Source organism: Gambusia affinis, linkage group LG01, assembly GCF_019740435.1.
Source record: "Gambusia affinis linkage group LG01, SWU_Gaff_1.0, whole genome shotgun sequence".
In the NCBI taxonomy this organism is placed as follows: domain Eukaryota; kingdom Metazoa; phylum Chordata; class Actinopteri; order Cyprinodontiformes; family Poeciliidae; genus Gambusia; species Gambusia affinis.
The window spans coordinates 30,957,137-30,980,103 of record NC_057868.1 but is presented as its reverse complement, the minus strand read 5'-3'; the positions used below and the strand labels follow the sequence as shown (position 1 = coordinate 30,980,103).

Here is a 22,967-nt window from a genome sequence, read left to right as displayed (position 1 = left end):
CAGTGAGGGCTTCTGCATGTGCGTGTCCCTTCTTGGCGCCAACCTTTTACAATGGTGACATCTGGTGGCGAAATAAAGGCTCTGCAATAAAGAACTGCGTTGTTCCTTTGCGCTTTCCGTAGTTAGTTTTTTTACGTACGGATTCTTTATCTCTTTGAAATCTCTACAGGTTGTGAAAACTGATGTTGGTATGGATTTCCATCATCCACAACTTATCGGTGACTGTCTTATTCACATTTTCACATTTCTGAGTGAGGATGATTTAATCAGAGTTTCTACTGTGTGCAAGGTAAGACGTCTCACTTGCGGAAGTGGCAGAAAACAATCACATCGCGTAAACAACTAAGTTTAGTTTGGTTTTTAACTGTATTTCTCAGGACTGGCATGAAGCTGCAGAGACTCCTTGGTTATGGAGGTGAGTTATTATTTGTTATATTTTTATAGTATTTGGTTTTTCAGGGCAGAAAAAAATCTACCTGTTTTTCAATCATGTCATACTGTACAGTAGCATACATAAAAATGCTACGCTAGTTTTTTTAAATAAGTTTAAAAAATTAATACCCCTGGCAGATTTCAGTTTACACATCTGTTTCTTTTGTTTTGAAGTAATATGAATACTTCGGAGTGGCCCAGGACAAATTCTGATTTGAATCTGATACACAATTTGTGACTGAAGATAAAAAGTTGGGGGACCCTTCCCCCAACTCTTTGGGGGACTTGGGAGAAGCTCCAACAAGCTCTGGCAACTTGGAGCTTTTTGCCATAGATAAAATGTCCAAATACCACTCGGAAAATTCAAGATCCTGGTGATTAAATATAAGAAGGGTTGATTGCTGTAATGGCAAATATTTCCTTCCTGTGACAAGTTGTGGAATGTCACTCACTAAGAAAACAGCAATAGATTGCCCACATTTAATCTCCATTCACGTTTGGTCTAAGGTTTACAAATCCAGAACTGCGTTATTGTTGTTTTGATTCAATACCATGCTGATGTCTGATGAACATATTCATATTTTCATCCACATACTGTGAACTTCACAGTGCTACTTCCATTTTAATCCACAATTTGCAGTAGTTATTGAAAATTAATAAATGTGTCCAAACACCAATGTCCTCCTCAGGAGGATGTGCCTGCAGCGCTGGAGTTTCTGTAACCTTGCAGCCTTGGGCAGTGACCAGGTCACTCTTTCATGGAAGAAATACTTCCAGCAGCGTTCCCACCTGGAGAAGAACATGACAGAAGGTCGGACGGGAAATTACACATGCAAAAGCTTGAGAGGCCATACAGGTATGCATTTTTTTTTGTTCATTAGAAATATCCTTAGCATGTCTTCATTATGCCTCTTGTCTAACCTGTGTGTCAAACATCTTGTTCTTCAGGCAGGGTGGTTAGCCTGGTGTACCTCCAGGGCGATTCATGCCTGCTGCCAGACCTGTCCAAGACAAGTGCCATTGTTTGCAGCGCGTCCACTGATGGGACAGTTCGGGCATGGAACATCCAGAAAGTCAGTGCTTCTCCTTCAGCAACATCACCCATACATAGTAGACATACACCTGTCTGGCATAGCATTATGACTGTCCTGGAGTATCCTGCCCTGTACACTATAAACTGCTTTACATTGTTTGATCCAGCATTAATTTCTTCAGCCGTTTCAGTAACTTATCTGATTCATCAGAATATGTGGAATAAATGTTCCCAATGCAGATCAGCTAGGCCCCTCAGGAGGTGCAGTTTTGTAGATACTCTCGTGGAGTTGTCAGGCCATCACAATTGGGGCCTGGTCAAATTTGTTCAAATTTTCACTCTTGCCAATTGTTCTTGCTTCCAGGACAAGTTGTAGCCAGCAAATGCCCTGACTGTATTAGATACAACATTGCTTAAAAACTGCTAATCACTAAAATACCTCTTGACAATGTTAAAAAGTTATGCAGAGGGCTCCTTATGAACCACTCTTTGGATTTAGGTGTGTTGAACCAAGCGGAACATTTAAAACATGCAGGATTTTGACTACCTCTGTTCAAACACATCAAGTTCAAGGGAAAAAAAACACTTAACATATTCTACCCATTAACAGGTATTCTTCTCTTTGCCTGTCACAGCCTCTTGCTTAATAGTTATAATGAAAGTGCTTTCTGGCTTGAATTTGATTTTTGTTTGGTGATGCATATACTTTTGCATTTCTCCTCTATATGTTGGTTAAAATGGATTTCCCATTGCGGGTGTTTAATTAAAATAAGTAGAAAAAAAATAATAACATAAAAACCCTTGTGTAGCTTTAGCAATAGGGGGGGATGCTGTTAATGCTCACATTTAAATGACAGTGTTTGATTTTCCTTCTGTAATCATTCTTTGAATTAGCCATTGTAAATCTACTCAAAACAAATTGTTCACTTATTCCTTGCAGTTGTGACCCTTGTTGGGCTTTTTGAGCCATGATTTTAATGCTTGTTTTGTTTCTCAGGGTGAGAGCCTGTGGTGTAGTCCTGTGCAGAGTCCTTTGACAGGGATGGTAGCTGATGAGAAGGAGGAAGTTATTATCACATCAGATTCTACAGGCCTCATTAAGACCTGGCAGGGCCAGACTGGTCAGGAGCTGGCCTCTTTTTCTACTGCATCTTCACACTGTACATTGCTGCAGTACAACATCAACAATGATTGGTTCCTGACTGTAAGTACCCCCACAATCTCCTTAGTGATCATGTAGTTGTTGTTTTTTTTTCCTGACATTATCTTCTCTTCCAGGTTGGAACCGGCCAGGGATCAATTTGCACACTGGCTGATTTGACCTTGACTAAAAAGTCAAGTCTAATGGTGTGTGACTCTTTCAAAGTTAACATACTCCTTGTTTCACCTGACAAGAAGTGGATTATAGCTGGAACCAAGGAAAATGATGATTTAAGTCTAAAGGTATTTGAGGTTGTCTTTGACTACATAATTGTCTGTGTTGCCTGCTCCAGATTGTTTCTGCGTTACCTCTGTGCAAATACCACCAGAAGGAAAATTAATAAGAATGGAAAGTATAGATACATTCCTTGTATACCTGTATTACTTTGCTTCTTTTTTGCCAGGTGATTAACAGTGAGAGTTTGACCTCACCGTCTGAAGATGAAGATTCTCTGTGCCAGACTGTGCCTGTCCCCGGGTGCCAAGCTGCTGTCTTCATACCGACCCAGCCTGCCAGACTGGCCATCATCCACCACACTGAGCTCGGAGGCAACAAAGCCCTCACTGTCTTCGATGTCAGCATTAAAAAGATGAAGTACAAGACTGAGATCCAGGGTGAGCCCTGATGTTTGGTACAATGACTTGGAAAATACTTTAGCTCTGAACTCAGATCATTGGGAAACAAAAAGTCTGTTAGTGAGTCATCCAGAAAAAATGTCTGCGTCACCACAGGAACAGTTTGGAAATCTTCCTGGCACCAGTATTTTATTTATCTTACTCTCATGGCATGCAGAACATTTTTATTACTCGTTCATTGGATTTAATAACAACAATTTTCAGTGCCAGCGATGAGCTTACTTAATGCTCATCATTTGCTTGAAATTTATTTTATTTTATTTTTTCAGGGTGAAATGACTGAACAGCAAACAGTTAACAATAATTTCTAAAAACAAATTTGGGTTGTTTCCTCTAATCCACACAGTGAGATAATTATACATACAGGTACATACACACAAATCCCAACTAATAGTTGGAAGAATCTCACTTAGCAGCTTGCACCTCAAGCACATGGTTTTTGTATTTCCATTATTATGCCTTGTTTTGTACAACAACAAGGCATAACAATGGCTAAAATAACAGCACACCTGTGCAAAAAGCAGTTTCCATAGGTGAGTGAGTTTGGAGTGGACAAACTTGACTGGCCTACACAAAGTCCTTATCTCAACCCAAAAGAACACTTTTGTAATGAATGAGAATGGAAACAGCAAGCCATATATTCTCTTCCAACAATGTCTGACCTCATAAGTGATTTCTAGGATAAATGGTGACAATTCCTACATTCTCACCTCTATAGCTTGTGGAAGTCTTTTCCCAAACATGTTCCAGTTGCAAGGGTTGGGTAGACATTATATTAAACCCTTAAAGTAATATAATAAATTCTGATCTCTTTCCAACTTTAGTCCAGCAGATGGAGTCCTTCCCTTTGATGCTGAAACACTACTCATCACAAATCCTTCTGGAGGCCAAGAACAGCAACTGCATAGTGCTGGCAGCCGGGGAGGAGCTGTGGGTGTACTCGCTGAAAGGAGTCGTGCTTGCTAATTTTAAAGATCATATCATGCCCATCTCCTCTGTATGTGTGGTAGGCTATTTTTATGTGAAGTTCAGAAGTCCAGTACCTGAATAGGTTGGTAGCTTAGCATTGAGTTATGAATTTTGTTTTGTAGGACAGTTTTCGTGTCGTCACGGCATCTCAGGACCTCTCCTTACGAGTGTTGACGTGGAAGAACGACAGAGATGGTGGGCTCACTCTGGAGAGTCAGTACCATTTACTGGGAGGCTCTCACACAATGTCCAGGTTAGTGTCTCAGACCTAACATACCTCCTTCATCTACCAAGAAGTCATTACCAAGGATGGCCCAGCCAGATCTGATCATGTTTTTTTCTGATACCGAGTCTAAATTTGGCACCTTTAATTGTTAACAAAATTAGAGGCATGTGCCTTGAAAACCCACAAAAAGTGCACTACAATAACCTATAGTAATTGTAATAATACTGGTATGTCACCAGTATTACATGGTTTGAATTGGTATTTAGACTTTGTTTTCCCCACTTAACTCATTTTACAGTGATGTTCAAGACATTAGTCTCATCTTTTGCTCACGAGTGACAGATATTTTGCCCATCTCCTATTTATTTAATTATTTTATTTTTGACAGAAAAAAGCACAGCTCTTCCTGAGCATAGCATGCGTAATAGGTCGTGTAGCACAGTCATTAAGATGAAACAGCCAATCCAATCTTCCTCACTTACTCTCAATTATTGTAAAAGGTAAAAACAAGTTTGCTTTTTTTTTAAGTAATGTGTATCACATATAAAACATGTTTTGAGCTTTGCAAATTAAAATCAGCTGAGCAAACAATCCTGGCTAGTTAGAATATGTATCTATTTGCCCGTAGTGTTTATACATCGCTGTGAAAGAACTTTAGTTCACTTTTCTTTCCATAATATTTTAAATTCAGCCATATTGGACAGCTTTTAAGGACCAACTGCTTGTTTAAGCTCATGCCACATTATCCCAACTTTAACTAGGCCATTCCCAAACCCAAATTTTGGTTTTATTTTATTCTATTTATTTATCTTTATTTTTTTGCACCATTCTTGCGACAATAAATCAACGACAATATATATATCACAATGTCAGTAGGTAATACATTTGATAAAATATTCAGAATATGATTATTGGATTGGGACACACTCCAGTAATTTCTGCCGACCTCTGGAAGAGTACATTTATTCCGTATTATTGATTACTGCATATTTCTCTGTTGCAGAGGGTTCACTCACGTTGCCTGTGACTACGCCAGCATTGTGGCTTCAGTAGAAGGAAATAATGGGAAGGACGTTCTTAAAGCTTACTCTTTCAGATCTTGAGCGTTGCGGCCCGGCACATTGACCAACACGCAGTTTGCAAAACCTTCTGACATTTGATTTTATTATGGACTCTTATGCTTTTTGGTGGGTGTGCGTTGATAATTAACAGGAATGTAACAACCTGCAATTTGGTTGTTAAGAAATAATAAATGACTATAAAATAGTTTGTATTTTGAATGTTCGTTGACTGTGGGGTAAAGTAAGGAGAAATGAATGTGACCAGGCTTAAGGCAGAATGTTTTGAAACTATCTTATTTGTTCTTTGAAGTGTCACCGAAACTCTACTAAGGTAAAGTTTGTTGTTTTTTTGTTGTTTTTTTTTTTTGGTAATATGGTTTTTGACTTATAAAATAAAAATTGTCACAAGGCACAAAGGTATGTATTTCATGTACAGTAAGACCAGCTGTGGTCATGTTGGAGGGAGCACAGGTTTGGCTCTTTCCTCCTCCTCCACAGCCGTAGATCTCAGGTCCAGAAGAACACACCTCAGGACTGCCGCCATATTCTTGTACAGCTTGGCCTCTTCCGTTGAATTAATCTGTTAAAATCAACATTCAACATAAAGATAAACAACACTTGGTGAAACAATCCACTTGCAGTCCCAGATTATCAGGTTTTGTACTTTCTTACCCAGGTGAGTGCCTTGATCGCTCTATTCAGAAAAGCTGTTTCAACCTCCTCTGATATATTCATCATATGAGCCATGCAGTTCAGTATGCATGTTATTGTTTCCTTGGGCGCCTGACAAGAAATGGCATGAAGGTTTAGCTTAAAATGTTTTTTTTTTCCTGTTATGTCTGAAGTTCAGAATAGCCTCTTACCTGGTCCAGTTTGTTGAGGGCAGTTTTAGCATCTATGTTGCGTGGATTCAGGGCTTTGGCATCTTTGATAGAGATGATTGGTTCTTTAAGCTGCTCCAGCCATGACCACATTAATCCAGTCAGGATGAACGGATCCCGCTCTGTGCAAAGTCTCTCCCATGCGCTACCTTGATTCATGTCCTCCTGCACACATTTCAGCACTAACATCAGCCCCGGCAACATTGCAGGCTTGAATGCATCTTTGGTGTAATGAATTTTATACTATTTTTTTTCTCCACATTGTGTTACTCAATTGTGAAGTGGAGGAAAAGGATGCATAATTTTCAAAAGAAAATGCTGATTGCGTCAGGTACAGAGAAACTGTCCAGAGCTGATGGAAGCTAAATACAGGACAATGCCAAGAGAAAACCTGAAGCTGTAAAACACTGGAGACTGCAGTAGTGACTCGCCTTTCAGCAGGACAGTTTGTACTTATCAATTAACAAAATGTAGAAAAGTCCAAGGATTTGGAATTGGTATACAATTACAAATGTGTTTATTGTTATATATTTAACAAACTTCAGTATGGTAAGTTGGTTACCTGCCAGGCCAGTACTTTGGACTTATGCTCCTCTTCTCCTTCAAGAAAAAGGTCCACTGCCAGTGCCTGGGCCACCAGCAGCCTCCTGCCCTCCAGAGACAGCTCAGACTGCAGTGTGATGAAGGGAAGTGCTGATTGCTCATCTTCTATATCTTTAGACTTTACCCCATTCATTACTAGCTCCTCTCTCTGCTCTGCCTTCCACCTGGACAACATGTTGCCCTTTTTAGTTGGCTTCTCATTTCCCACCGATTCACTACGATGTATGGTTTTCCTTTTCAGTTTCTTCACCACAATCGTTCCATCTTTCTGGCTTTCCTCATTCTTAATTTGCCAGAGCGATCCTGTCGAACTGTGGGAAACATTGCACATGTTGGGGTTCTGGCCTTGTTTGTGACATGAGGGGAGAGTTGTCTCTGATTTGGAGACAGAGGTCAGGGGTTGCGTGAGAAGGTTTAGCTGTGAGCCCAATCGTCTCAAGTCAGACTCACTATAGCTCAGACTTTTACGGTGGTAGAAGATGGGAGGCTCGTGGAAATGCCTGGGTAAGGTGAGTGAACCGGGCAAGCGGGGTTCCTTTGCAAATAATTCAGGACCTATCTTTTCAATGAGACTGAGAGTCATTTCAATTTCTTGAATATCAGGGGCTTCAATAATGTCTTCTTCAATCACCTGCCGGTTTTCTGCAATGTCTACCAACAGCCCACACACCAGATGTATGATTTTGGGTAAGTTCTTCAGTTGCTTTCTCTCATTGCCATGCAGAATGCGTCTCTGACGGTTAAGGTACTGCGACAGGGTCACAGGTTGGGAGTGAGGCTTGGCGTGGGAGAAAACAATTCTTAAGGGGGCAAGAAACTGGACAAACTCTCTGACGCATTGCAGCTGACCCCGGGTTTGGATGGAATTGGGCCGTTTGGCACGAACATACAAAATAGCCTGGTTTGCAGTCATCCTGGTTGCATAGGCCAAGAAACATGCCAAGAGTACCCCTAGAGTGAGATCAGGAAAACTTTAGCATGTGATCTACATGTGAAAAATCACAATGTGAAAAAGCTCTCTGTACCGTACAACAAACCTACCTGTTCTGCCGAGTCCAGCATGGCAGTGGACTGCTACCTTTCCTTCCTGCACTGCAAAGGCCATGACCTTGACCATGTCCAGAATGACGGTAAGGTTGGCCACTCCGTAGTCTTTCCAGCCATAATTGTAGAAATAAACTGAAATGGCAACATGCATTGCATTCCCCATTTTGACATTATACATTTATGACTGAAGACGCCTTAAAGAGAAAGCATTCTGACTAACAAAGTCCCTCTTTTTGAGACTACATTTTTGAAACCATAACTTCAAATGTTCCAATCTGCAAAACATTTTTCTACTTTGGTCTAACAAGAGCATAGAATCCATTAATGATCTTCATAATAATTGGATCTTCATTGTTTGTGAGCCCACTTCCGGCAGACTTTAAAATTCCTGATGCTATTTTTTTGCGTTAAACATTCTTCTCACAACTAGACTTAAATAGAGAGGGAATATTTCACAGATTAACAATGCTATAGCAGTATTTCTCTTGAAAACCACAAAATTGTTAATAATATATTGGAGTTCACTCTCATATACCTATAAAAAGTATAAAATATAAAGTAAAAAAAAGTTTACTAATTTATGTAAACTTTTTTTTAGCTAAAATTAAGTATACGTATACTTTTTATAGGTATATAAAAATCTGAGAAACTGATAATTTTAAGTGGTCTCTTAATTTTTTTCAGAACTGTACATTTCAAAATTCCTGCAAAAATACCTACTGTTATTTTCCATGAACACTTCGGGGCGGTATGAAAATCCACTTTCTGGTTCCAGAGGATTTCCACAGCTTGCATGTTCCCCAGGTAACTGTAGGTTGATCACTGTTTTGATGCCATTCCTTCAGCACACGAACAAAAACAGACCACAGACTATGTCACTGTTCTCATTTCTCCCATGCTTTATTTAAAACATTCTTATACTGAAAGCCAATAATTAATAATATGACTACCTTATGAACTGATCAATAATGTTATACTTCTGAATGATCTCTGTTGAAGGTCTAGACATAGCAAGAAGATGGTCGGTAACCCTAACACAAGCAAAAGAACAAAACTGTCAGCAACTGTATGTACAGTACATATAAATTCAAACTTTTCTAAGTTCATCAAATATATTTTATGTAACAAAAAAAAAGAAAAGAAGTGATCATAGTGCTGTTACAATGACTTGTTTCAGATCACTAAACACAAAGACTATCATAGTCTGAAGTTTGATTGATTTCTTTCATTAAAGGGCTAAAGCTATCCAAATAAATCTGGTCCCATATGAAAAGGTAATTTTCATATAAAACTAATAAATGGTTTTGATGGTCAGCAACTGCCATCAAGTGTTTTGAATAAGACTTTTTTAAAATATTGCTGTGGTTGAGTGTTGGTTCACTCATCTTCATTTCTTAAATTCTACAAATAGCCAGTGTGTGTCTACTTTTTTTCCCCATTAGTAAATTACATCAATTCACAATGAAATGTTTAAAACATTCTTAAACTCAAAGCCCTAAATTAATGGCTGTTTTTACCCAGGTTATCTTTGTCTAATATTAAAATAAGTTTGATGATCTGAAACAGTGACAATTCTGTCAGGGAGCAAGTACTTTCTAATGATACAGTAAATCATAACATGTACTTGTACCAGGATGAATAGAGGCCTCTTATTGCTTGGTTGTCCTCGCTCCAGTAGTTTGGGTTGTCATACTTGCAGTCTTTCCCTCTACAGCCAATTGAACATTGCATATGTGGGGGAAAGATGCCTCGTATTGCTTCTCCTATGAATGTGTATTTTGCTTTGGGGGCTTTTACTGTCAGGGTGGAAGAAAAAGAAAGAAATCAGTTTAAACCAGTGATGTCCAAATTGTTTGCCATAGGAGCCTAGAAAGGCTGAAAATCATATATATATATATATATATATATATATATATATATATATATATATATATATATATATATATATATATATATATATATATATATATATATATATATATATATATATATATATATATATCTATATATGGAACTTATATTTATATATTACTTATATTTACTAAATAATTTAAATGAAAGTACAAATACAGTTAAGACTAATGCTAAAGCATAAAGACAATGTTTTTTTTTTTTACCCACATTGATCTTTGATTCATCAGAAATTTATCTAAAAAGAAGCAGTGTTTTATATCTGAGGTGGTCATTTTGGATTTTAAGGTTAGACCAACATAGAAACCTCTGATTTTCCAGTTTGAATTTTTAACTTTAAAACAATTTTATGTTTCTCCTCTGTTTTATTGATCTTAGTAATAACATCAGACAAAAAAACTGAAAAAGTCCAACTCTGGTTGCAACGTTGTCTAAAAAGCTCTGTCAGTGTATTTAGAAAAATGTGTATTTAGAGAGGTAATACTTCTTTTGAAAAGAATTTTAGAACCACCTTGATCAACAGTTGTGGTACTTAATAATTAAGGTCATCAGTGGTGAGGATTCTCTAATCCTTGCTCTGGCCCTGCAACTTCGTCACCAGGGCATTACAGTAAAAATAGCAAGAGATGCAGTAATCAAGCATCTAGTGACTGACACAGATTTCTGCTTTGGTTTGACAGTTAAAGAGATGATTCTAATTTTGGCTGATCCCCATATATCCCTTTAAGGGGAATAAACTCAGTTGTGTAAACTTTTTTTTTCTTTAGCTAAAATTAATCAATATTGTCAGGTTCAATGATAGAGGTAGTAGTTTTCAATCAAAGAGAAAATTAAGAGATTGCAAGACAAAGAGGTTAAGGGAACAAGAAGTTTGTTGATGATTTAGCAGACTGAAAAAATATTTTGTTCAATCCCGTTTTTCTACACAAAGCTAATTCACAACAAATCTAATCTCTGGCACTTTAGGACACAAAAATATCTAATTTCAGACAGGTTTAAATTTGGCTAGTTAAACTTTGGCGTTTCTCAGTTTTGATGCATTTAATATTCAAATTTTTCCATGTTTGACATTTTCATCATTGTTTAGAGACAATCTAAAGTAAATTGGCCAACTGACCTATAGATTGGGTCAATACTAAACATAGCTGCTATTCTACTATGCTTCTATTTCATCTGATTGGAATATTTTGCCATGATGAAAGCAAAATAGGTTCATACTTCAGTCGTTGGCTGGTATGTTTCAAGTTTTAATTATCCTTACTTACTGTATTCCATCAGAGATTCTCCTCCCAATATTCCATGGAATGCCATGCAAACATTCACACAGACTGATGGTCATAGCAGAGCCTGGAAAACCAAATGAACTTTGTTATATTATTTAGTACACTTTCTGATTTATATACAACAAATGCTGTTAAAATTGTACTTGTGCAATACAACAAGAGATAATTTTCACAGCATTCTCTGTGTGTCAGTCAGAAAATGTGTAAAACAATAAAACAAATTGGCTAAACTCCAGTGTTAGGCTGCTAGCATTCTTTTATCAGTATCTAATTCTCAAGTATAACTGTGTTGCATTTTAAGCTAAAAGCTAAAAGGGATTCTCAAACCAATATCTGGAAAAATATTAAGTCTTAACACAACAAACAGACAAACAGAACAAAATTAAAAGAAATACAAGCAAAGATTTACCTTTAGAACTTGAGAGGAGCTGTCAGTGGCTCCAACCTCAGAAGGAAAACTATCCAGTGCTCCAGTTGTCGACATTTCTGACATCATTCCTCAGAGCTTTGACGTTGTCCTTCCCTCTTTGCTCTTTAAGAAGTCAATCTTGTGGCCTCATTGCCTTCAGATTATCTCCATGTCGTGAGACGATGCAGCATAAGTGAAGCTATGTATTCGGACTCCTCTGTAAAAAGCCATGACAGATCAAGAGATCAAATCAACTGCAGAGTGTGGAGAGACTGCGGGCATTTTGTCTACATTGCTTAGCATTATGCACAGGTTCTGTGTGTCTCTCTGACCCTATGAGGACATTCTGAACCTATTTCTGACTCCTCCCGGATTAGACCACTAATCTCATTAGGTCAAGTTAAAGCAAAATGTTCCCACTCTTCAAGAAAAATGTTACATTTACATTTTTAATGGGCTTGCTTACATTTTGCATCATTTTTTGTTACTTAGCTAACTGGTAGATACATTAGATTTTAAATTATTTAATCAAATAAATACATATTATTTACTGAACATAGCAATAATAATAGACATGATAGAAAGGTCGAGAAATTTCTCACATCAGCACGCTAAAGCTGACCTACCAACTGCAATGTACAAATTGTGTCATCCTAGTGATGTAGCACAGAGATCAAATCTCATTAGCTTACCTTTCACCTTACTAAAACAGGTTGGCTTCAGGTGATTGCAAAGAGATACGTTTACTAAGTAAAGCATTTTGAGATCTCAAAGCCAATAATCATGCAAGTTCAAAACTCTGCTGAACATTTTATAGTGATGAGGGGGAAAAAAATCACATCTACACACATTTACATTTCAATCAGAAACATGTTTCTTCTTAATGACAATATAACAGCAAGAACTCTAGTATGTTAAAACCTTAAGTCAGTTTGGAGATAGAAAGAATACCCTATCATCTTTCTCCAGACGTACTTGCACAAAAAAATTATTTACATTTACCTATTCAAGAGTATGTACCTTATCAAGACTTCTCCATATTACCACAAATATTAATGGATCTTATTAGTATTAGTATCTGACTGACCAACACAAAGACGGGCATAACTGTAAGGTGGAAGAAAAATTTGGCATCCTTTTAATTTTTTTCACAATACTTGGGGTGTATCTCTAACAGCTTTGGATATCCACAAAATAATTTCTTTGCAAAATAACTCAAACTCATTCAGAAAATAGCTTCCCTGGACAAACGCATTCTCTCATAATGACTCTGTGACCACTGGGTTTAATATTTTTATGGTGATGTATAGTTTGTCATTAATATAATGTTTTGTATGTGAACCATAAAGTTTGATTTTGATCTCATCTGACCAGAGTACTTTATTCCACAAGATTTCTTATGACTTCCTTTCAGTAATTGATTTATTTTTGTCAGTCTTCCATACAGATCAGGTTTATAGAGAGTAATAGATTTTGTATCAACGGATTTAATCTCTGGAGCTGCTCCAGGATAACATTAGCGTCTCAGATGTTTCTTTAATTAACGCTCTCTTTTGCCTCGCCAAAGAGATTAAGTCAATGGCAATGTTTTTTTTAAGTTTCTTGTGGCAAATCATTCTTTTTCCAGAAGATTGATTCAGCAGCTCACCAGAGTTGTTCAAAGTATGCATATTGTTTTACAACCTAACTTTGCTTGAAATTTCACCACTAGCCTACTTTCTTGATAAACTGTTTTTATATATAAACTGTTTATATATAAACTGTTTATATAGTTTTTATATAACTAGTTTATATGTAACTGTCTATATATATATATATATATATATATATATATATATATATATATATATATATATATATATATATATATATATATATATATATATATGTATGTATGTAAACAGTTTATCTATCTATCTATCTATCTATCTATCTATCTATCTATGTGTGTGTGTCTATCTATATATGTGTGTGTGTATATGTATATATTTTAACTTTTGGTTAATACATTTTCATATTTTTTTCAATTATTTGTTTGATGATTTTATTGAATTGTTTAAATACTGGGCCTCCATAAGTTTCCACTAGATTAATTTTGAAATAGAAAAGGATTGTCCAACAGATGGCGGCAGATATGCATCTGTCCACTACTAAAGAGCCAATCTGCTCGTTCTATTTCTGCGACAGCAAGCGGTTTTGTATGAAGATTTCCGCGCTCCACATAAGCAGGTCTCCAAGGCCTTCTGGGACATGAGTTCATGTTGCGTTGCAGTGGTATTACTTCTATCACCGCAATGACTACAGTTCCCGAGAAGCCCTGCTAGAAGGTAGGAGACGTCTTTCCCAGCTGATTGCGTAGGTATCAGATTTCGGCAAACTGACGACAAGCTAGTTGAAGTACCGGAAAAGGAAAGATTATGTTTGCAAAATAAAACGAATAAGTTATGCCGTTTTTGAAAGATTATGAACTATAGAAACAGTATACATATGTTTCAATAAGCTAGTGTTTTAATAGTGGTTTATTTAGACATAAACCTCTATTTATTGTTTAAGTCTTTCTTAAGTACTGTCTGATTGCCTACTTTAGCCGAGTATACTCTTATTCTGAAAGCAGGAACCACAAGTTGTGTCCTCCCGGTCCTGTATTGGCAGCTGGTCCAATGACTCCGGCTGAATCACTTCGACAAGCCGGTGGAGAGGTGAGGGGAAGCCTCAGCGCAACACGATGGAGCGTTTCTAAGAGATAACAAAAAAGCCGGCAGAAGAAAATACAGAGAAAATTAAACAACCACATGACCAAAGAAGCTGGACCAGCACCAAGAAACGCAGAAATAATAACCATGCAATTTAAATACAGACGAATTTGAGCAGTCGCTGCTTCTCTCTTCAAGGTTACGCCGCCCCTACGTCTTCTCGTCGCAGATCAGCTGGCGCACGTTGGTCGATAGAATCATGTCCACGGAGGAGCAGGGATACCCTGAAGCTATGCTGCTGGAGGCCGGACCTGAGTGGCTGCGGGCGGAAGTCGAGCGTCTTTCCCGGGAGCTGAGCGAGACAACCAGCGAGAAGATCCAGGCGGCGGAGTACGGGCTGGCGGTGCTGGAGGAGAAGCAACAACTCAAGCAGCAGTATGACGACCTGGAGGTCGAGTACGAGGCTGTCAGGCAGGAGCTGGACCAACTGAAAGAGGTAGAACATTAAAAACAAAAAATTCAAATCATCACATAACTCCGGTTTTATTAACAATACATTATAATAGCATTATAACCTATTTCCCAATTTTTTTGTTTATTGTGGCAGTTTCATGTTATATATTTGTGCGCAAAAAGAGATATCACATTTGGACATGCATCAGAATCATTCTACAAGGTCAAAACTGTAAAGGGAGGTAGGGATGCTGCTACTGAGGGCAGACCCCACACCCACTCCCCTTTCATGCTCAGGGAGTCCCCACTGCACTGCTGCCTTTATTTATTTATGCAGCTCCTCGTCTTCAAGTCTTTCTCACAGATAAGCCTGGTATGTTTCCACAGCCTGTTCTTTAATTATCATTAGTGGATTTGCTAAGTGCACTGATGAGATCACTGTCATAGGCAGTGATCTGGGTAATGTGACACAGTTACAGGTAGAAAGCTATACCAAGATTTTGAAAAGTTAACAGGTTCAAAAATATTACTAACTAAGGGTATCGTACTAGCCCACACTTACGATTCTGTTGCTTTGTGTTTTGTGGATAGTGTTTAAGATACAAAAACAGAACTTCTTCAGTGTTAATTTAGTTATTTTCCTATACTTTTGGACGTCCTCATTTTGTATCCAACACATTTTAAGGGTCAGGATGTCAGTTTTAAAGCTCGTCAGGTTGTCCTCTGAGCTCATTGAACTCATGGAAACAAGAAATTCTGGCTCGGTTGAGAAGGGCGGGAGGAGGTTTGAATTTTGAACCTTCCCGCTCACATGTGAACAGCCTACAGCTGACGCCAGAAGAGTTACAACCCTTTGGGAGTGGAAAGAATGCTGAGCGGCGTGGTTAAAAACGGCCTTGAGAGCCTGATAAAGGACGTGTCTGTTTCTTCCTGGACAATAGTTGAACTTATTCCCCCTCTATCAGATCATGCTGCTTCCAATTTTCTTCTTGCAGCAGCAGTTTGTCACTGTGTTGTAATTCAGGCAGGGAGAAGTGTGCTGCTCCCAAATGTGAATCTGGTGTCACAGTTTGAGGATCAAAAAGAAACCCAGATTCGGAATCACTGGCTTGTTCATGGTTGCTCATATCCTCCTCTGATTTACTCATTTCTCCTGTGTCCTTTCAGTCAGAACAGCAACCAAAGCTTACTTCATGGTGGTTTTTTTGCCAGAAATCTGTTCCTCATCTCTTTGAGGGGTTTTTTTAGGCTTAAAGGAATGTTTTACAGCCCTCTATTCCGTCTGCTTTTCTCAGTCTTCCTGTGGCCATCTCTCTAGAGAGGTTTGTAAAAAAAAAAGGAAAGAGAGAGAGAGAGAGAGAGAGAGGAGGTAGTGTTTGGGCTGTCTCAGCTGCTGCTGCACAATTTTCTCATGATTTTTTTGCGTGAAGGTCTCACTATGTTACAGAGGGATGACAATAAAAAGTTCTGGATAGAAGACGCTAGTCAGAAATTGTCTAAATGGTTATAACATGGCTGCAACTGATGTTGGTAGGGTTTTTTTTCCTATTATTTAGAAATACAGTAAATAAAATTTTAGAAAGAATCAAAAAGTTTGTTTGGTTTTAGATTTTTGAGGTAAGAATGGAGAAGGAAGCAGATTGTAAAAAAAAATATTGCTATCCAGCTGTTCATTATTTTGTCTGTCCATCCAGCTGTTATTCCGTTTCATAGTGAACATCTGTGTCTATACTTTATAAAATGTCAAAAATCAATTAAACTTAGAAAATTTGAGGAGGAAATATTGGTGTTTGTGCCAGAAGGCTAGTTTTTCCCTTCTCTTCTCTGTCATCATAATGTCTCATATGGCAGCCCAGCCTTCTGCCTGTGGTTAACGAAATCAGTTGTTTGCTAAGTTTTTCTCTCTCTTTTGCCATTAGCCTCAGCTGCATTGAGTGGCGATATTTCAGGAGGTCACATCTTTGGCCCCTCAGTTCAGCTGTGAAGGGCAGACATGATGTTATTGCAGGAGAACCACAAACACATTCTTTAAACATCCCCCAACACTTCCTCTGCACTGCTGAGTGAAGTATCAAGTTGTGGAAGACAAAAACACAATAGAAATGTTCAACATTATTGCTGGGTTTCTGTCCATAACTTCAAACTGCAACTATTCCAGCTTCTTTGTCTTCATGTTTTACGTGAAGGTGTTGCTGTCTGTAAGGTTGTCTTCAGCTGTGCTATTTACACTGACAGCAACAATGTCTGGAAGTGACTGCTCCTTTGTCTGGAAGACTTAATGAGTTGCTTAACACCCAATCCCATTGAGTGACTGTAAACCTTTTCCCTCGCTTGCTGGCATGAACAAACAAAGTAAATCATTCAGGATTGTAAGAGTTGGTACTGCTTTAAAAATGCCAACATGCCACTCTACTTCCTTGTGGATAAAACAGCCAGAAATCACTAGGACAAGGGTAAAGTTTTGATGAATAGCCAGTTTTCAGCCTCTGGGCCACATTGCTCTTGCGCTCATGTACCACGCCCCCCTCCATGAAACTCCTGTGGCAGGAAGATGGAGAAACGCTGTGCATTGCTGTTGCCTAGTAACGCCCGTCCTCATGGTTTAATTTGAGCAGCCATTCTGCTTCTTCAGCAGGTGCTGCAGTGTGAGAGTGTTTGTAGGTAAAGGCTGAAGGATTAAGCAAAGACTTGGCAGGGAAATTTAATGTAAGTAACACAGGTGAGGCAAACATGTCGCATCATGAATTAAGTCGTGATGATCTCTGATGGTTTTTATCAGTTTGCCTGTTTGTTTTTTTATACTTCACATAGTCCATAACATTGGGGTTTTTGCTGACATTGGGAATATGCTGCTACATACATTGATCCCACCAGTCCTTTTCTTAATTTCTTGCTTCCTCTAAAGCTCTGCAGTTGCTTGGCTGCATGTGATGTCACCCCCTGTGGCTTTATAGTGCACACCCACTGCAGTACTCTAGTAAAGTGATCCCCCTCCTGTTTTATACTCATTACAAACCTTAATCCAGAGGTACTTACTGGATGCAGGAACAATAAAAAGCTTACATGTTGCTGTTCTTTCCAGAAGTATATGTACCCCATGAACAATTTTAAGACTTATTTGAAATAAAAATCTGAAAAGTGTGGTGGGCCTATGTGTTCAGCACTCTCTTTCCAATAATAACCCTAAATAAAATCCACTGAAAGAAATTGCAAGCAGCATCACGAAGAGCTTGATCTCTTTTTACATAGACGGAAGTGAAAGAAATCACTTTCCTTTTCTGTAGCTAAAGGTACTTCTGTAGTACAGAATCAGCCAGACTGGATAGATGGGAGCACTGAATTTTATTTTTATTTTTAAAAACAATGTTTAAAGGCTATGAATACATTGTATATCAGTTAGAAGTACTTGAAATACTAAATTTCAAGTACTTTGGCAGCCGACTGAGATGTTACTCAGTAGTGGAAACATTGTCTACTAAGCTAAAGGTCTAAGAGCAGCATAAGGTGGCGGTCTCTCAGTTTTTAGTCTTTATACCTTATTTTTGCCTCCATACATGTCCAACCACATGTCTCTGCTCTAAAGCAGTTCAGAAAGACATACAAGCTGCTGTGACTTAGGGGGATTTTTGTATTTGCTGTACTGTCCTGACGTTCAGCCCTCTTGTCTTTCTTGGTAACTGTGAATCTCATGAGATGAACACTGTGACCACAAAGACAACGTCTTCTCCCCAAAGACAGAACGGCTATTATGTGTGCCACGGTCTTCGTTTCTTATTTACTTGTTCTCTGCTCCTGGTTCTATTCTGCCTACTGTTTCCAACTTAAACAAAAGCCTTCAGCGTTGTATGTCTGAGACCCACACAGCCAGTCTGTCTTTTCTTCTAAACTCCCTTCCAGTTCTGATGTCCACTAAGTAAGGCGACAGCTGTACAATGCAGTGTTGAGGTTAACCAGAGAAGCACGAAAAATCATGAACCAAAGGCAGGCCTACAGCCTTTGTGACTCTGCCTGTAGCCCATTGGGATTAAGTAGTGTCATAGATGTAGAGATGGCTTGGTGAAATAGGAGGATTGTGTATAACAAAATGAATATTGATAGAGTCATTCCATTGTGGCTACTTTTAAAAGGTTTGCCTTCTTTAGAAATGGGAAACCATTCAAGGATAAAAATCCCAGTGTTCCCTAACAAAACTCTCTGACTCTGAACCCTGTCTCTGATGTTAAATGGTTTAGATGCTGATTGGATGTCAGTGGAAAATACAAGGACACAAAAGTATCTGGTCTATGTTTGAAGTGGTATAAATAAAGCCAGTGTCCTTTTGTGAAATTGTGAAGTCACTCACTTTTTTTTCGATTCTGTTTTTCACTTCTCTGTTTGGACTTTACAAACCAACCATCCCCAAAACTTTCAGAACTCCTTATTTTAATTTTTTATTTTATTTTTTTTTTACTTTCTGGGCCTTATTATCTGTCCCCTCTTACGATTTCTTCAACCAGAACAAAGCTTCCAAAATTGTTTTGGGCAGCCTGTTCTGCCCTTTTATTCATGATTTTATTTTGCCAGAGAGCAAGGCTGCAGTTAAGGGGTAATCTTTTCTAAATGGCACTAAATAAAGTCCCAAATCCCCTTTCCCTCTGGACATAAGAGGATGAATCCCAGCCGCTATGTGCAGGGCTTACAGCAGTCTGGGAGTCTGTCAGGCCCAACCACACTTATTAGCAGCTACATGCTTTTTGGGAAATGGTTACCAAGAAGCTCTAAGCTCAGGTCTCCCATTTCTGCTATACGTGCCTGTACTGCAGTGATCACCATACCTATTGGATGTGTAAACTCCACTCTGCATTTGAGTAAAGCGAAAAAAGTAGTTAATATTTATAAAAAGAGATTTCCGGTCCATCCTCCTGGCTTATCCTTACCGTCCACTTAGATAGACATATGGTAAATGGTAATGAAAGATTTACTGCGCAGAGTTTAGGTGAAATGGCCGAGCCATAATCTAGAAGGATTTTAAAAGCTTTTGTCATCCACTCAGATGAACAGAATACCACCAGCACCCATCCACAGTTCAAACAGAGGTCAAGTTTACGCTGAAGCATTTGGCGAGTATTCCAGATCTCAGTGAATGCATTATTTGATCTGCTTTTGGTGATTTTCTTAGGAGTTTGTTTTTAACTCTCAGTAGATGTGTCAAGTTTTGTTATGTTTTTTTTTTTTTTTTTAATTACATATTTAAGAATCACTTGGGAATTGCTCTATGAATTCTTCACATTCACTTCTCCTTTCTTCTGTGGATCATTCTTTGAGATCAACTGAAGGAGTTACTTATTAATGTCTTTTAACAATGTAACGTTTTTAATAAAGTAATTTTTAGAAGCATAGTTGCCAACGAATGTTTCATAATTTTATAAATGCAACTTTTTGAGTTCTCTGGGTGGAGGGGGTTATGTTTGGCCAATCTCTTGGAGAAATTTTAAAAATCAAAACATTTAAGGTATGGACTAAGAATTTCAGGGACTTTATAAATACTAAGTTACTTTCACATCAAGCTAACAATAAATTGTTCTCAGGCATCCAATTGCAAGGAAGTTATTTCACTGCACCTCCCTATCGACATGTTTAAAATAATACTGTGTCAGAACCAAATTTCTCTTTTAGAATAATGTATTTTTTGAAGATAGAATGAGCTTTTGAATAAAGTCAGACATACATGTACAGCAGCCCTGGAGGGTCATGATTCTGTTACTGTAATCCATTTAGTAAAGACTCGGAGTGGATAAGGCAGGAATCCAGGCTAAAAGCAGGCATGAGGTCATGGCAGTGGCTGTATGCCTTACACAATACAACATGATTCACTCAGTCAAAGGTCAGACTCCTGTTTTCCTTCCTCTAAACGTTATTCTGACAATGACAGAGAGAGAACTGTCTCGCCTAACACTTGCTTACCCTTAAACTCCCATGAGGCACAGTTCTTTAACTGTCTCTATTTTATCATAGCTCCACAAACTAATGATGATTATCCCTTATATTTTAGATAAACTTGTCTGCATCCCTTTTTAAATAGTGCCCAAAGGTTTTGTCTGTGGCTCGAATCAACAGATTTTCCTTATCTGCTTTGCTGCATAGTCAAAGCAACATGATTGACATAATGGCACCCTCATAAGAAACATGTAAATACCGGCCAATGCTTGTTTGCATCTTTGTTTGATTGAGTCTTATCTCAATCACAGTCTTTTGCTTGATTCTCCATCAAATCGTTCTTCTTCCTTCTATTGAAAATAAGTGGAAGCTGGGCTCCCCTGCGCCCAGCTCGGCATCCTGTTTACATGTGAAGGGTCCTTTTTTTAACATAGAGGAAGTATATGAAATATGACCCTTTATCAGTCCGGATATGTTTTTCAGTGGTGTGTGGGAAGTGACCAGATCTGGTTCATTAAGCAAGTCTCTTCATTATGAGTCTTACCCTAGTTTTTGTTTAAATAAAAGCACTCACTTAAAAAATGGCCAACTCTTGCTAGCTTCTAGGTGAAACTCTCCCCCACAATTTCACAAAATTAGAAATATGTATGGATCTTGTTTTAATGTGAAGAGCATTTTAAAAACTACTGCCAAAGTGTGTTTTTAAATTGTAAAGTAAAGTATTGCTGAAGGAACAAAACCTTAAAAAATGCTGGCGCAGACTTCATACGCATGCATAAAGTAAATAAACTTGAGGTTGGTTCTAATGGACAGATGGCCTGTGCCCCACCCCACCCTCAGATCTGAAGCTTTTGACACGCTCCACCCATATGGCCCCACCACTAAACAGGAGTTTTGTTTGCATATTCTGCTTCCAAATCTTGCGCTGTCCTCTAATTTGAAGCAGCCGATAACAAGATGAAACTGTACACAGATGTTCCCTTTTGATGATATTATTACATTCTGGCGTGTCCTCCGTCTAGTCTTGCCCACTCATCGTATATATACTCTGACGTATTGAGTGGTGTTATCTGTGTCATGTAAAGTAATTAAACCAGATCCCAGATCCTCTGAAACACTGTCAATAGGCCATCTATTCAAACATTAGCAAACCTAATTTCAAGGGCTGCCCTTTTGCCTTGGAGCTTCGTCTTGCTTTAATACCACTGTGTGATCAGAGAACAGCAGCATGGCTACATTCCTCCCACATGTCATGCTCACCCTCTGCCACCTTCCTCCATCCCCCACTTATCTCTCGGCTCTCGCCAAGCCCCCTTTTGTAAATAGACTACTCAGTCTGGTTTCCCCGTTACAGTTTGCAAAATGTGACTTCCATCGGTCCCGTACTCTGAAGCCCTCATCTTTGGCTTATCAGAAGTGGAGGAGTAGATATCTAGTCAGTGGAAGGACATAAGTTATGCAGGAGGTTGGATGGAACATTAATTTTTGAAACTGGAGAAGTAAAGGAAGTTGAGATTGTAATTGGATGTGTGCCAGACTCTCATGGGTCCTTGAGAAAAGCAGACAGGGGAAAAGGGTTTGAAGGAGGAGTTACGGAGCAATGCATGGGTTTCCTGTGGGAACCAGCTTGGTGTTTTGTATTGTTTTATATGGGAGACAAATGAGGGTTACTCAATCAGCTGACTAAAAGGGCTTAAAAGGTCTTGAACTATCCAGCTCTCTGTTAAAGTTTCCCTTTCAGATTTTGATGATGAACCACCTAAACCCAGCTTGGGCATTCTAGAGCCAGTCCATGGTGGTCAATAGAAAATAAGATATTAATTATCCTAAAGTGTTTATTCTGCAGGCAAATCCGAACATGGTGCTTGTATTTAGGAAAAAAATGATGTAAATGTAATCATTTTTGGGGGACTACCTCAGCACCCTTGTGTGTGCACCAATGCTCGCTCATGCTTAAAGTAAACTGAGTAAGGGCTGCAGAATATGCCACAATTGCAGCATGAGTGTGTGCATTAATTGTATAGCAACTGACTCTTTGAATTGCAGTATTTGTTTGCTCTTATATCCAGTTGTCATGAATGCACACTTTGCATTCCAGGAGGATCTTCTGGCTGTTGGATGAAGGCCCAAACTTGAATCAGATGTTAGACTGAACCCAAGATGAAGGTTACAGAGTGTGAATAAGATCCTAATGCAAACTCCTAATATATTAGT

At 38.5% G+C, this 22,967-nt stretch overlaps 3 protein-coding genes across 10 annotated transcripts in view; 2 read left to right on the top strand and 1 right to left on the bottom strand.

Annotated features, from left to right (window-relative positions):
- Positions 1–91: 91 nt before the first annotated feature.
- On the top strand, positions 92–5,865 carry fbxw12 (F-box and WD repeat domain containing 12). Its single transcript, XM_044113550.1, has 10 exons — positions 92–289; positions 378–415; positions 1,122–1,288; positions 1,381–1,505; positions 2,463–2,669; positions 2,744–2,908; positions 3,070–3,280; positions 4,126–4,307; positions 4,393–4,523; positions 5,500–5,865. Exons 1-10 carry the CDS (start codon positions 191–193, stop codon positions 5,597–5,599), a joined length of 1,425 nt encoding a protein of 474 aa, XP_043969485.1. The 5' UTR covers positions 92–190; the 3' UTR covers positions 5,600–5,865.
- Positions 5,866–5,962: 97 nt separating this feature from the next.
- ptpdc1b (protein tyrosine phosphatase domain containing 1b) lies at positions 5,963–14,675 on the bottom strand. Of its 3 annotated transcripts, none has more exons than XM_044113529.1 (12): positions 14,547–14,675; positions 14,274–14,427; positions 11,692–11,908; positions 11,265–11,346; positions 9,719–9,884; positions 9,039–9,119; positions 8,809–8,927; positions 8,083–8,220; positions 7,001–7,992; positions 6,421–6,603; positions 6,230–6,340; positions 5,963–6,137 (listed from the first exon to the last, which is right to left on the bottom strand). In XM_044113529.1, the coding sequence occupies exons 4-12, from the start codon at positions 11,308–11,310 to the stop codon at positions 6,009–6,011; spliced, it is 1,965 nt and encodes a 654-aa protein (XP_043969464.1). In that variant the 5' UTR covers positions 11,311–11,346; positions 11,692–11,908; positions 14,274–14,427; positions 14,547–14,675; the 3' UTR covers positions 5,963–6,008. The 3 variants fall into 3 exon arrangements, with proteins under 3 accessions (XP_043969464.1, XP_043969456.1, XP_043969473.1); XM_044113521.1 differs by having other exon boundaries at positions 14,551–14,642; XM_044113538.1 differs by having other exon boundaries at positions 14,531–14,619.
- LOC122829148 (protein bicaudal D homolog 2-like) overlaps positions 14,644–22,967 on the top strand; it is a 47,137-nt gene continuing 38,813 nt past the window's right edge. For all 6 annotated transcript variants that reach the window (XR_006370334.1, XM_044113502.1, XM_044113510.1 and 3 more), the window contains exon 1: positions 14,644–14,880. Coding sequence is in view for 5 of the 6 variants with exons in the window: in XM_044113502.1 (XP_043969437.1) it covers positions 14,644–14,880 (237 nt within the window). In the remaining variant the exon portion in view is untranslated. The remainder of the gene's footprint in view (positions 14,881–22,967) is intronic.

Excerpts from the sequence above, each read along its gene's own strand:
- fbxw12 (XM_044113550.1), top strand. The coding sequence starts at position 191 with ATGGATTTCCATCATCCACAACTTATCGGTGACTGTCTTATTCACATT. Across the intron at positions 2,909-3,069 it reads ATGATGATTTAAGTCTAAAG|GTGATTAACAGTGAGAGTTT; the intron begins GTATTTGAGGTT and ends CTTTTTTGCCAG. Across the intron at positions 3,281-4,125 it reads GTACAAGACTGAGATCCAGG|TCCAGCAGATGGAGTCCTTC; the intron begins GTGAGCCCTGAT and ends TTCCAACTTTAG.
- ptpdc1b (XM_044113529.1), bottom strand. The coding sequence starts at position 11,310 with ATGGCATTCCATGGAATATTGGGAGGAGAATCTCTGATGGAATACA. Across the intron at positions 7,993-8,082 it reads TGCTGGACTCGGCAGAACAG|GGGTACTCTTGGCATGTTTC; the intron begins GTAGGTTTGTTG and ends ATCTCACTCTAG. Across the intron at positions 6,341-6,420 it reads CCCTCAACAAACTGGACCAG|GCGCCCAAGGAAACAATAAC; the intron begins GTAAGAGGCTAT and ends ATTTCTTGTCAG.